This window comes from Molothrus aeneus, chromosome 13, assembly GCF_037042795.1.
Source record: "Molothrus aeneus isolate 106 chromosome 13, BPBGC_Maene_1.0, whole genome shotgun sequence".
Lineage (NCBI taxonomy): Eukaryota > Metazoa > Chordata > Aves > Passeriformes > Icteridae > Molothrus > Molothrus aeneus.
The window spans coordinates 11,918,128-11,932,426 of NC_089658.1; the positions used below are offsets into that span (position 1 = coordinate 11,918,128).

Here is a 14,299-nt window from a genome sequence, read left to right on the forward strand (position 1 = left end):
AGTTCAGATTTTTATCAGAAATACATGGAAGTGCAGTTTTGTATTCCTCCTAATGTTATGTCCTTTTTGATCAGGTTTGGTTTGAGACTTGGAGAAACAATTACTACACTGTAGCTGTAGCCCAACTTTTGAGTATGGATACTTTAGTCATTCATAAATCTACATTTACAGTAGATTGGGTCTTTCCCCTTTATAGTTAAAAGGGGCTTTGTTGAAATTGACCCAGCCAATTGACTTTTTTTTTTTCATTGCTTGGTTGTTTCTGGGTCAGTTTCCCATGCCAAACGCAGGTGAGTCTTGTGCCACATAGCTCAATCAATTTTCAAAGTGTTTGGTGGTTTTTTTCTTTGTTTTTTTTTTTTTTTTTTTAAGGTTTTCATCTGTGTGATGACTTGACAATTGCTTTTTGATATAAAACACAAAATGCTGTCTTCACAAAATAAATTTATTTTACTCTTCCATTTTTCTTCTCCCTTTTTCATGCTTTACACTAAACAAATACTTTAATATACCAGTAAGTGTACTATGGCAGTCTGGTTGCTTTACCCCAGCCAATCTTTCTCTGCTATCACAGTTCATTACTTAAGAATAACCTGAATTGCCTTTTAAAACTGGTAAAGTCTTTTGAGACAGTTGCACTTGGCCTGGGACAGTGTTAACTAACTAAATGTTTGGTGATGAGTTAAGAACCCCAACCCTATCACACACATGAATATATATATATATATATATCAAAATAAATATCCTCAAAAAGTTACATAAGTCCAGGAATGTTCTATGAGTACCTCAGAAGATTAAATCTTTGGAGGCTTATCAGGCTTTCAATAACAGATTTTTTGGTTCCACATAGAGGACATTGAGATACCTCCTTTAGAACTAATTTCAACCAGTAGGGTGGTAATTATAGCTCTTACTATTTCCTTTTTTTTCCAATTCTCTACAGAGGTACATGGAAAATCATCTGTTTTCACGACAGAAAAAACATCTGCTGCCTTTCTCCTCCCAGCATAGTGGCTTCTCTGTTCTAGTGCTAGAACTAACTTTTACTGAGCTACTGTTAAATTTTTAACCCAGCTGTCCTACTCAGAAAAAAACAGTTTGTCAGTGATGCTACACAGGATGTGGTTACACTTGGTGAAAAATTTCCTATGGACAATCAACTTTTTATGTAATAAAATACTGGAAAAAATATTCTGAGTTTTGTTGGTTTGAGTTTTTTCTTTAAACTGCTCTGACACAAGCTACAACAGGATTTCTGATCTTAACTTAGAGTGGTCAAAGCAATTCTCTGAGCAGTCAGGTCAGCCTTGACTTCTAAGAGAATCTACTTTTCTGTCACTCTTCATAGCTCTTTCAATTTTGTCCCAAAGAGGAAATCATAAATTAAAGCACCATTTTGTAAAGCTATGGAACAACTTGCTTTTATCTGATATTTGGCTTGATGGGTTTCTGGTAAGACTTATAAATTATTTCCATTCTTTTCTCTGTGGCTCATTTCCTTTTTTAATCAGGGAGTAACACTGCCTTTTCCAGAGGTTTTCTTTTTTCTTTTAATTGCATCAGATATTTATAGAAATTCAAAGAACTTGTGCCTCAATAGAGGGGATGCCTCTGGTTCTGGTTTTAAAATGCCTAATTCATTGGTACTGTCATGTTTTTCTTTATTAAGATTGCTGTTCTACTAGGTCCATTCATGCCCTGCTATTTGATCGTTCTTACTCTAAGATAAAATTAAGATTTTATCTTAGAGTGGATACAATGAACTATTTTTTGAATATCACTATTTTTTATCTTTTATACTGTGCCCTTTTAACAGGACAAATCCCACTGATTTCAGGTAGAACCAAATCACCAGAAAGGAAAAAAAGGAAAATCACTCCACTGGGATTTTTGGATGATGGTATTTTTTCTCCTGCAGCGGCCAGGTGGTGGAGGGGGTTGGACACCAGAGCAGGAGAGCTCTGTGCAGAGCAGTTTTTGATTAGCATTTAAAAAGCTGCAACAATCAGGCATTGCACAGTGCCAGCCTTTAGCCACGGACAGATGGGAAATGCTTTGCTCCTTTTTGGTGTGATGCTACTTAAAAGACCAGTGCTGATACTGGCTGGGTTACCAGTGACATTGTATCAGTGTGATGGGAAAACCAGATCTGTTAACCATCACTTAAATTAACAGTAATAATGGTAATAATGGTAATGATGATGATGATGAGTATGATGATGATAATAATAGTAATAATTATTATTATCATTATTACCATTATAATATTATAATACAAAAAAGTGATATTAAAAATAGTGATATTCAAAAATAGTTCAAAAATTATTATTATTATTATTATTATTATTATTATTATTATTATTATTATTATTATTATTATTATTATCATCATCATCATCATCATCATCATCATCATCATCATCATCATCATCATTATTACCATTATAATATTATAATACAAAAAATAGCTATGACATAGACATTGGTATTTTGGGAGGGGAAAATGGGACAGTTAAAGAACCTTCAGCCTTTTCCTCATCTTGTGGACAAAGGCTACAATTTCTCAGAAACAGAACCTTTTTTCTTTCTTACTCCAGAGTTCTTGGGTCTCTGTTGCAGTGGGACAGAAGAAACCCTTGTTTTTTACAGAAGAGTGACCAAAATGCTCTAATTCATGGAGTTTATAACCCAAACTTTTTTCTCTTAGATAATTTATTAGTACCTCAAAAAAACCTGTGGGTCCATCTTTACTGCCTGTAACATCTGTTTCTTTTAAAGGTGATTGTCAGTTTTGTCTGAACAGAGGCTGGACTTTGGTGCTGGCACCCTGCCCACCAGTTCTGTGGGAGGCACTGACCAGAGCACTGAGCACTCATTAAATCATTAACATTTAAATCAGCTCGGCTGCCTTAATTGGTGGCAGTTACATGTCATCAGGGCTGTGTGTGCATTGGAAAGAGGTGAACAGCAAGGCCCTGGAATTTGCTTGCAAAGTGCAAGGATTGACCTGGATCTTACTATAATTTTATTATATATAAAGTTTTCTCTCTAGTGAGGAAGACTGAATTGTACGTGAATAATTTCAATACAAGGGTGTATTGAAAACAAGATCATGGTTGAGCACTTGATAAGTCTATATAAAACATAAGCAAAAAGGTTTAATAGGTGTATTTATGTCACAATTGTTATTATTTCTGAAATTCATGCCTGAAGGCCATCTTGTATATTTGGGATTCTTTTTAACTTGTCCTTCCTGCAACTCCATTTCATTCAACTTCTTTTTGCAAAAAATTTAGAAATTAGTCAGTTTTCATCCCCTCATCTAAAATGATATTTCAGAAGTGTCCAAAATAGTACATATTTGAAAATACATGAGACTTTTATGTGAGAATTTTATTATTCATCCTGCCAGTTGTATCCACAGCCATACCCTGTGCCTTGCCAACCCTTGATAGTCAGCTGCTGTCTTTCAGGTGCTGTACAGCATATTAATCACTGGGTGGACTTTAGATAATTGCAGTTGCCAGGACCTTAATGGAAGCACAGATATGCAAATGCTTTGGCATTTAAGACAGCAGTTGAGCACAAGATCTTGAAAAAACAACTGTCTTGCCTTTAATGTGGGTACCAGGTAGTTTGTTGTGAGCTAATGAGCTGTGTAACCTAATGAGGGCAAGACCACTTTTCTTTTTATCACCACTCCTCTGAGCCTCTGTTCCCACATAACATCACCATTTAAGCCATATTGCTCAGTGCTCAGATAACCCAGCTAAGGCCTGAAATTATTTCAGCCATGTTGTTATTTCTGGCAGTAGTGATAAACCAGGACAGCCTCACTTTCTGGGATGAGAAAATCAACTTTAGATTTATAATAATCAGAGCAGTCCGTGTTCAAGAGACAGAGCTGTAGCACTTGAATACTGGAACTTTCTACAGGAAAGCAGAAATAAATGAGCTGCATTCATTTCCTTAGGTGTTGCTATCAGCTGGCAGGCCCTTTGCTTTCAGGTGAGGTATCTGTGCTTTAAGAAACATTATCCTGTGCTACTCATCCTACACCAACACAGGAGATGGAGATGGGGTCGTGGTGGGGCTGGTAATTTCATTGTGATCTCACATTACACCTCTGGCAAAGAAATAGAGAGAATTATTTGTAGGGGGCTTCCTCCTCACAATTTCCTGTTGAATCCTGTCACTGTTCCCTTATCACAGGCCCCTTCCCATGTCCTGACAGTGCTGAGATACTCCAGCTGAGCCTTACACGGTGAAATTGTGAATAGATTTTTTTCCCTTTGCAGAGTGCTGCAGCTCTCGCTGCCGTGTTGTGGTTGGGGTTATTCAGTGAGGTTCGGGCTGGGTTCAGCTCCGCGCTGAGGGAGCAGCGCAGGGAGCAGCTCTGAGGGAGTTCTGGGAAGGAGGAAAGGTGTGGCTGCAGCCCCGCTTTGTACACATCCCTCCCCATCCTGTGCTCAGAAGGGGGTGGCAAAACAGCCCCTGAGAGAGCTGCGGGATCCAGGCGGAGAAAGCCGGGACACAGCGCAGCGGCTCCAGGGATGGACCGGCTGCTCTGAGAGGCCGCAAGCGCTCCATAAACAGCGCCAAATCTGGGGACACGGACAGACAGAGATTCCTGGGCTCCACAGCGCTGTGGAGAATAATCAAAGCTCGGTGAGGCAGCGGAGGGAGCATCCCTACACCCGCAGCTGGCAGCAGGAGCTGGGACAGCTCCTTTTGGCCCTTGATGCCCCGGAGATGCTCGCAGGAACATCAGGGCTCGGCCGGGACCGGGAGCGCCGGGAGCCGAGCCCGGCCGGGGCCACCAGAGGGCGCCCGCGGACAGGGAACGGCCTGCTCCGGCTAAAAATATATAAACATAATTAATAATGTAATATAATATAATATAATATAATATAATATAATATAATATAATATAATATAATATAATATAATATAATATAATATAATATAATATAATATAATATAATATATAAAATATATCTTATATATTATAGAAATATAATAATATATATTATATTATATAATATAATTATATATAATATTATATTTATCGATATTGTATTATTATAATATATCATATCTATAATATGATATAATATATATCATAATATCATTATATTATTATAATATATCATATCTATAATATATTTATAATAATTATAATATATAAACTATATATAGTATATTTATATTTTTCACATATGATATTATTCACATATGATATATAATCTTCTGTATAATATAATAAATTATAATATATTATAATGTGGCATTTCTGGACATGGTCTAGCAGTGGACTTTGGAATGCTTGGTTATGACTGTTGGACTCAATGACCTTAGAGGTCTTTTCCAAGATGAACTATTCCATTCTCTTCTAGTCCATAATACTCTTTTAATAATTTATATTATCTTTATAATATATAATCTAAATATTAAATAATGTTATATTTTATGAAACATATTAAATTATACTATATTTTTATGTTTTTTGATCTTAGGTAACAGATCCACTCAGCCATCCCTGGTCCCAAATACACAGATACACATGCACAAACACACGCACACAGGGCAGCACTGATGTCTGCATGCATGCTGGCAGAAGTTGAGGTGGGGGAACCCTCTTCACATCTCCTTTTAAGTCCCTCGAGTTGGGTGCATCTCCATTTTCCTGGCCTGTCACCCCACAGTGCCCCAGCTGCCCCAAACACAGGCCTTTCCATGGCTGCAATATCCCCCTTCCCATTCCCATCTCCTTCCCTTCCTGTCCCCCTCTCTCAGATCCTGCAGCTGTGACCAGGCAGTGAAAGGTGCTGTGGTCTGTGTGGACTGGCCAATAAACACAAACAGGGACTGCCTGGCCCCTTGGGTTTGTCTTTTGAAATAAGTAGGGAGACAAAAATAAAATAAGAAATTTGCACAGAATATTTATTTTGATAAACATTGTGTACTCCAAACAACTACGTGTTATTTCAGTTGTAAGCCACAATCTTTTGGAAACGACGTCCCAAGAGCTCTTGTCATCATAAACCCGACAGTCAATGCACCACCATGGCCTGTGGACATAGAGAGCTTTCAAGTGCAAAGCAGATTATCAGAAAAGACACATTGCCAACCTCCTTAACAAACTGGACAATGCTCAACTCCAGTAAAAATGCTTCATATGTCTGCAATTTAGTTGTCTTAGTGCCATTGTAATAAATTAATAGAAAATATATCTTTTTTTTTTTTCATTGGAAAGTCTATAAGAAAATGTACAAACATCTAACTCCGAAAAAGGACCAGCTGTTTCGGCGACAGGTAAAACAAGCAATTGAACAGAGGCAATAAAATCCAAACATCCAAACAAACAAAGAGACAAACAAACAAAATGCAACCAAAAAAAACCCACTCCACCAATGGCAACTGTGTAGACAAACATGGAAATATCTGCAGTAATAAAACCTTACAGAGAGGGTCACTGCAGCTCCTGCAGGGGCTGTACAGAGGATGAGAATTGGGGAATTCACTGGTCAGAGTGTGCACTGCAGCTTCTAGAACAGTCAGAGACTGAGCAGGAGTCACTTGGCTGACTGAGCTCTTGCTGACTGGGGATGGCACCAGGCTCCATTCTGTCTCCAGAGGACACAAGGATGTCACTTCTCACCAGGAGCCCTGGGCATTTCCCTGCACACAGCCACCATGCTCTGCTGGCTGTGTGATTCCCTGCAGGTATTCACAGCAGGAGACCCTCCCCAGCTCCAAAACAGGCCCCACGTGCCAGGCTCAGCATCACAGGACAAGCTGCTGAAGTTTTCTCTCTTAATAAGGTGAGATCTTTTAGGAAAGGAAAAGAAAAAGGTTTTTCCTAGAGCTAAGTCTTATGCTTTCACCCTGAGAATTGCCAAAACAGCAAAATCAGAAGCTACACTTCAGCACAAAGGCAACATGCTCCTGGAAGCTGAGCAAAGCAGTTTAGGGGACAGACCCACATGGTGGGATGCTCCTGGGTGTTTGCACTCTTAGAGGGAGCAGGAGAGGGGAAATGGCCGTGGCCAGTGGAGCACTGCAGAGGGCAACCCCAGCACTGGGGCTTGGACAAAGCAAATCCCACTCCAGGCACATCCCAAGCCTGGCTTTCCTGCCAACCTCTGCTAAGTGCTCATGGAGGAAATATTCCTGGTTTGGTCCATCCCATGGAAGAAAATGTGTTCCACCAAAACTGCTGCAATCAACAGCACTGGCTCAGGGCAGGGAGAAGGTTTAGACAACCCAAACTGACAGACCCAGGGCAATTCCTGTTAGTCTCTTCCCTTGACTTCATGGATCTGGCACTGTTGTGGCCATCACGGGACATCAGATAAACGTTTTGGATGATCATGGTAGAAACACCAGTGAGAATGACTCTTTCATGGAATAATTTGCAAAATCTCCAAACTATCATAAGAATTTTCAGGAATAAACAACCTACCTTATTTGCCTTTTACAATTGTTGCCCATTCACTCTGCAAACAGCACAAATGCCTAAGGACATTCATTACCAGACTCTTGTTGGGAAGCTGGGAGGGAACACTTGGCTCTTTTTTTTTTTTCTTTGTTAAATATAATACACATGACATTCAGTGAATTCAAAACACTTTTGTAGTAAGACTGAAAAGAACATTTCCAGTTTCAAAACCCAGGAGAGGCTTGAGTGGAATGTAACCTACAGTATATTTAAATTTTGTTCATGCTTGCTTTAACAATCAGAGCAACTGATCTAAACCAGTATCTGCACAGCCTTTAGAATGACAAACAAAATCCTTGCTTTTTAGTCTAATTTCAAGGTAGCATTTTTGATACTGTGGGGAAAAAGAAAAACCTAATTAATAAACAAAGTAGCCATCAGCGATTGGAATAATTTATGTGGCACCGGGGACAGGCAGAGATAAAGTGGGGAAATAGCCCCAAGTCTTACTGGCAAGATTGACATTCTTTAAAAGCTTGTTATGATGTCTTTCACACTTCCCCCCTGCCCTCAGATTTCTAAGAACAGCCACAGCCTCCAGAAACGCCTGCGTGGTTTTTGGGGCAACTGACAGAAATATCACTGAACACCAGAACTGCTTTCAGTGTTTTACAAGATAACATCCCACCTTCAAGAGATGCCCCTGTAAAGTCCTGATCCACTCTGATCTGCCATCATTACCCAGGTCTTTGTTTGAAGCAGGGAGAAAGAAGGGACAAGATATCTAACTAGTGCATTGGGATTCCCACTTTAATTCTTCAGCCACCTGGAAAGACCTCATCCAGGTCTCATGTAACTCTCACAGGAGGACCAAGACATAGTATCTTAAGCCTGAAGACAGGATCAGAAAACAACACACAGCAGAGTAGTCTGATCCTGTTCCCTCTGATGTCCTGGAAAAGGTGAGGGCAGCTCACCCTATTTGATGCTGAATAAGGTAAGTCCCAGCATTCCTAGTCAAAAATTGGAAACCTTGAATTAGGATGGAATTAGCTGGCAACCATAAACTGATCCTGGATGTTGTAATACAGAGGGAAAGGCTGAATGGGAAATGCTGAGAAAATACATCTGCTAATTGACATTGCTCCCCTTCTAGCCTGCAGCTGATTGTTGAAGGAAAATTTCATATTTGCACAGCCACTATTAAAACTCCTTGATCCATAGGAAAAATGCAGTTTTCTGAGGAAGCAGGAATAGGTGGTTCCATCAGTCTCTGCTGGCATGTTTTGTCCACTCCTTCTGTCATCTCTTCCCCAGCTATGTGCCGTGGGCTGCATGTACAACACACACCCCAAAGAGCTGGATCAAACGTCACAGAAGCTTTAGGGGAAGTGCTTACTGTCCAGTTACACTTCCCAGCATCCAGGAAATCACTCAAACCCGATTGTCAACCAGTCTTTGAACTGGCATCCCATGTCTACGCGAGCAGCTAGTTGCACTACGGAAAAGGAAAAGTCAAGACCTTGATGGCCTTCAGAGAGGGATGGTGGAAGCAACAATCCTTGATGGTCTTCAGACCAAGAGCTCCCTTCAAGAGGCAGCACCAAGATCAGTGTGTGCCAGGAGCCGCGCCTGCAGGAACAGCCCAGGCCTCGCTCCGTGTCCGCTGAGCCAGCCCAGGCTGGCCAGCCCCGAGCACACGCCGGTCACGTGTGGCTCTCCTGGCACGTATGGCCACTCTACTACTTACAGTGAGATTTCTTTTTCAACAGCAACAACAACAACAAAATGCGACGGGCGAGGCCTGCGCAGAGCGGTCAGTAGTCCATCCGTCCGTCCGTCCGTCCGTCCCACGGGGCGGTGCTGGCGGGCCAGCAAGCACAGCAGGGTGTCCTCACAACTTCATTTTCTTCACCACAGGAATTGGCAGTGCTTGGTAGATTTTAGCTGAGTCCTCGCTGGTGACCAGCCTCACCCAGACGGGGCGGAAGCCGCCTTTGAAGCCCACAAAAGCCATTTTTTCTGCAAATCAGAGCAAATGTATTTTGGAGTGTGCCAGGAGTGCACCAGAAACCCACCTGTGTGCATGGCCACACCTCATGGCTGAAGGTGCACAAGAGCCATGTGTGTGACACACACACAGATGGAATCAGGACAAAATCTCCTAGAGCTGATTGCAGCACTGTGCACATGGAGCTGTATTCTAATGCAGTATGTGATGCTCTGAAATCAACACACTTTGAGCCATCAAGTCAGAACGTTTCAAGAGAAAATCAGCTAAAAACAAGTTCAGACAAGGAAAAAATCCTGGTTTGCAGCATTTAGTGGGTGAAAAGGCTCAATATTTCTATTATTAAAAGGTATTTTTATCTAAACTTATTCTGGAAAATCAAATCCCCTGAATCATTTATTTCTAAGAAAAACTGCCAATGTGTTTTTTCTATTTACAGTTTTAAATGGAGCATGTTAATCAAAGCTGCAGTGGATACAACCTTTCTGAATAAATAAATTACTGGTTCCAGGATGTTTCAGCACATGCTGATAGAAACAAGTGAGGCAAAGTTTAGAAGCAGAAAAACGGTCCCTTTACTGGAATAATGGGAGGTTAGAAATGAGTTTTTTAAAAATGGTTACCTTTTAACCTAAAACCTTCTCCTGCTCCAAGTTTCTCCAGTACTTTAGTCCATGGTCCTCTTGAAATGAATCTTCCTTTAGATGTCACCAGCACTATGGAGCTGAAGGAAGCAAAGAGGTGTGTAAATGGGTGAAGAGTAAGAACACCTCCCTCACTTCTTTGTCCTGAGCACTGGTAACTCCTGCCCCTGTGTGGCTTCAGCTTTAATTCTTCTCAATGCTTTCCAACACTTGGTCATAGATTATTTTTCCAGTCATACAAAACCCATTAGAAAGCAGAGAAAAGTCACATTTTTTTTATTTTTAACATGGTTTTCTAGGATGATTTAAATGTTTCCAGCCTGCAGTTCCATCCTGCTTTGCTCAGAGAAACCCATCTTCTCCCTGGGATGCCCTTAGCAAGTCTCAAGCAATTTCTTGTTCTTTCATTAGCAGATTAAACCTGAGTAAATTCACTTCCTTGAGACTTTTGTTGACCTTACTTTTTTGTTCCTTTCAGTGTGCTTCTCTTTAAAAAGTGTGTTAATATTATTACTATTATTCCTGCTCAGGAACTGGACTTAGCCAGGATTGGGATTTTTGTAAAGCAGGATGGTGGCCTCTCTGAAAAGACTACTTATTTTTTATATAAAAGTGAGAAATTACCATGCTTCCCTGAAGTAACTATGTAATGTGATTTTTGAAACCTCTAGAATTATTTAAGACAATATAAACACATCTGCCTGCACCTGCATGGCACTCTGCTCAAGTTTCCCCCAAGTCTCTAGAGTAAATGCCAGAACAATATCCTGTCAATCTGCCCACAGCTATTTCAGATGATTTGTAAACAAAGCACTCATATTTGTATTAAATGTTACACATCAGATTTCAAATCCAAACAGATTTAATAACAATTAAATATATTCACTTCCCACGAGCACTCCACAAGCTAATGTGGGAACAACCCTTTTGGTTAATGGGGTTTCTGATGTGGTTCCAATTCTCCCTCCAGCAGAAGAAGCCATTGTCCTCCAAGATGCAGGAACATCTCTTGGCTACTTATCACTTATTTCCAAAACTCTGCATTCCTGGTTGCCCATACTTAAAATACAAAATAATCCAGCCCTTGGGTCTGGGCAGGGGAATGTGCAAAGGGGAATGGATTTTATTAGTGGAATTATCTGCAATCTGAGAAAACATAAGTGCAGTAAAAAAATGGAAGCTGTGTGTGTGTGTGTATGGATCAGTGCTTTGTGAATTTAAGTCTGCAGTTTGTCTATAACCCACAACATAAATGTAGCTCTGCAGTTTATTAATCACATGCAGCCCTGCACATTATCTGGGGCTCAATCAGTCCCTGAATCAAAGAGTGCATCCTGCTGCTGCCTGCATGCCCTGCACACACTTGGGCTCTTGGAGTCATCAGGCACAAAAATGCACTTGGGTGTATTGCTCTGCTGTTGGGTGTCTGGCCCATGTTGGGTGATAAAATCCAAGAAAAAGATGAGTGTTATGCAGCATTTCTGTACATTGCACCTTAGTGAGAACAGATTATTTACTCACTGATCTCTGATGTTGTTGACATAATTCTCTATCTGTGCTGGGATTCCTTGTAGAATGGAGTTTTTGAATGTCACTCGATCAACAACTTTTCCATGGTGCCCATCAATCACAACCAGCTGGATACCCTCTTCAGTGAGGAAAAACCTGACACCATCAACCTGGGCAGGGGGAACAACATTCTTCATCTCACAGTAACACAATTGCAAACAATCACCTGTAAGAGGCCCTGATAGTCTTGAGTCATGGGACTGCTCTTTGCTTTAAAGGGCAGAATTCCAGGTCTCTGACATCCTGCTATCCTGCCTATCAGGAGAAGATATACTCTTTTTTTTTTTTTTTCCCAAAATACCAAGCAGAAATTACCCAAATTTAACTCTCCATGGTAACTTTATAAGTAATTTTTCCATCAAGATAAAGCAAGTGGTGTAGAATTGCACCCCATTAAGTTCATTGAGAGGATGTGCTCACCTCAATGTATGCAAAGTCATCCTTCAGGTGGAAGTACTGTTTCTTGTAAGTTTCTATTTTCACTTCAATTAGGTGGTCCTTGGTCTTCTGTTTGCAAAACAAAAAAAACCCAGATTTTCTATTGAGAATGTCCATTACCTGAATGCTGCATTTTAATTGAAAACATTTCAAACCCTGAAATTCAATCAACAAGGAAGCTACATAATAAGCACTGACCTGCCAAATTCAATTGCTAATGAAACTGGGCACAATGGTAACCTCTCTGCTCATCCTGTCACCAGTTAAGCTGTTTCACTGAATGGCAGAGTGATTCTTACTTTGCAGAACTGACACATCATTCTCCAAGGCTTTGCTTGTATTCCTGTTTCAAGGGCAAGGAGTGGAAAAACCCAAATAACAGATAAATACCCCACTTCCTCCCCCAGAACCAGACTGGATACTGGAGATTGTGCTATGCATTATATAAATGAGAATAATTCAGCTCTACTATTCAGTCCCCTGCCTGTCACTGCTGTCCTTACAGCCTGGAGGAGCTGGAGGCTCCAAAATCACATTCACTGGACCAACCTGTCTTCCAGCTCATCAGTTTTCACCCTGTGCTTTCAAGAACAGCACATCACATCAGAGCCCCAAAAGAACAAGCATAGAGCTTGCAATGCCTCTCCACATACTGCAAGAATCTGTTTCATATTATTTCACCTGCCTGAACCATTCCAGAAAATCAGGCACAGCATATGCTGACCCTGGCACAAAGCTTTTCTATATCTGTGGGCACAGTATGTGCCAGATTTACATGAGCAGTGATTCTGGGATAAGAAATCAGCTGCTTTACCAGTTGTGCTCTGGAGAGCTTCTTTGGCATTGGCACTTCCACTATTGGTGTCTCAATGTACTTGGGGTAGGCTGTGGCTTCACAGTCGCTGACACCAGCTGTCTTTGGGATCACAGCTTTGATTCTTATTCTCTCACAGCCCTTTACAGAGCAGAAAGCAAACTTCTCCTTCTCATTTTGAGCTTTGAGTTTCAGAAACAGCAAGCTGTAGGCAGGAAAAGAAAAAAAAAACAGCATCTTTCAAACATTTTGTGCAAAAACATACTGTCTTAGTGGAGTCTTTCCTATGGTTTGCAATAATTTGCATTGCAGCCCTTGGCCATGTGTTTTATAGTGCCCAATATCTCACATGCAAATAAAAGGGAACACTCATCCCAGAAATGGTTTAGGGAGCTTATGGAAAGTAAAACAGAGAAATCAGATAGCACCTGAACACCTTCTGAGCTCTATTCTATAGTGATACATATATGTAGAAATACATGCTTTGTATTTTAGGTCTTTCTTTACTTTCCCTTATTTTAATCCTTTAAAATAACAGGCTTTGCACTTAGTTCCTGTGCATCCCTGTCATGGTGTTTATAAATAGTTGTTGTTCAAAACAATAAGGGCTGTGCATGTCTTCGGTTAAGTTTTGTGGTCAGCACTTTGCTCTTGTCTTTCTTTTTTTTTTTTTTTTTCCCTTTTCTAATTTGTATTCACTTGGAAAAGCATTTCCCAGAGTAATTGGCAGTGCAGCAGAGGCTGTGAATGACTGGCAGGCCTGGGAGTCCCAGGAAAATTAAACACTGGTCACATTCCCAGAAAACATTCCTGGTTTGGTTGTGATCCCTGCTAGTGGCATTAGGCAAAGAGCTCCCAGCTCCAGCAGCATTCCCAAAGCAGCAATGTCCAAACCAGCAAGGGCTGCTGTCTTACCCAGTGTCCTCATCCCAGTAGTAGTACCCTTTGGTAGGGTATCTGTGCTCCAGTTTCTCCATTTGGGAGGTTCTGTAGAAGGTTCCAGTTTTGTATGTTTTCTTCAAGAGACGGTTGTGGATGTCTGAGAGAATGGAAAATGTTGTCCCTTTAGGATAGCAAAACCCTACTTGGATCCAGTCATTCCTAAAAATAGCAAAGGCCCACATTGTAACAAGTTATAACATAACTATTATTTTCCTGGGCATGCTAGAAGCCAAACTAAATAATTTACAATAAGTTTTTTCCCGTCCAGTTAAAATTTTCATGGTTTAGAAGGGATTAATGCAACATAAATATATAGACATAACAACCATGGGTTAGTTAAGCAATGCAGGGCAGATCTGCTTCCGACTTCTACACCTGTGACTTCCATGCAGCAGGGATGAATTAGCTCTGAACCTCCAAAAATGAACTGAGTTATCTTA

General features: G+C 40.6%; 1 protein-coding gene across 1 annotated transcript in view; it reads right to left on the reverse strand.

Moving 5' to 3' along the window:
- Window positions 1-5,917: 5,917 nt before the first annotated feature.
- The window catches only part of CEMIP (cell migration inducing hyaluronidase 1), a 50,540-nt gene continuing 42,158 nt past the window's right edge, over window positions 5,918-14,299 (reverse strand). Inside the window, exons 23-28 of the mRNA XM_066558617.1 lie at window positions 13,833-14,018; window positions 12,918-13,122; window positions 12,086-12,172; window positions 11,618-11,775; window positions 10,076-10,176; window positions 5,918-9,463 (exon numbers count right to left, since the gene is read on the reverse strand). Of these exons, the coding sequence (XP_066414714.1) occupies window positions 9,336-9,463; window positions 10,076-10,176; window positions 11,618-11,775; window positions 12,086-12,172; window positions 12,918-13,122; window positions 13,833-14,018 (865 nt within the window). The 3' untranslated portion in view covers window positions 5,918-9,335. The remainder of the gene's footprint in view (window positions 9,464-10,075; window positions 10,177-11,617; window positions 11,776-12,085; window positions 12,173-12,917; window positions 13,123-13,832; window positions 14,019-14,299) is intronic.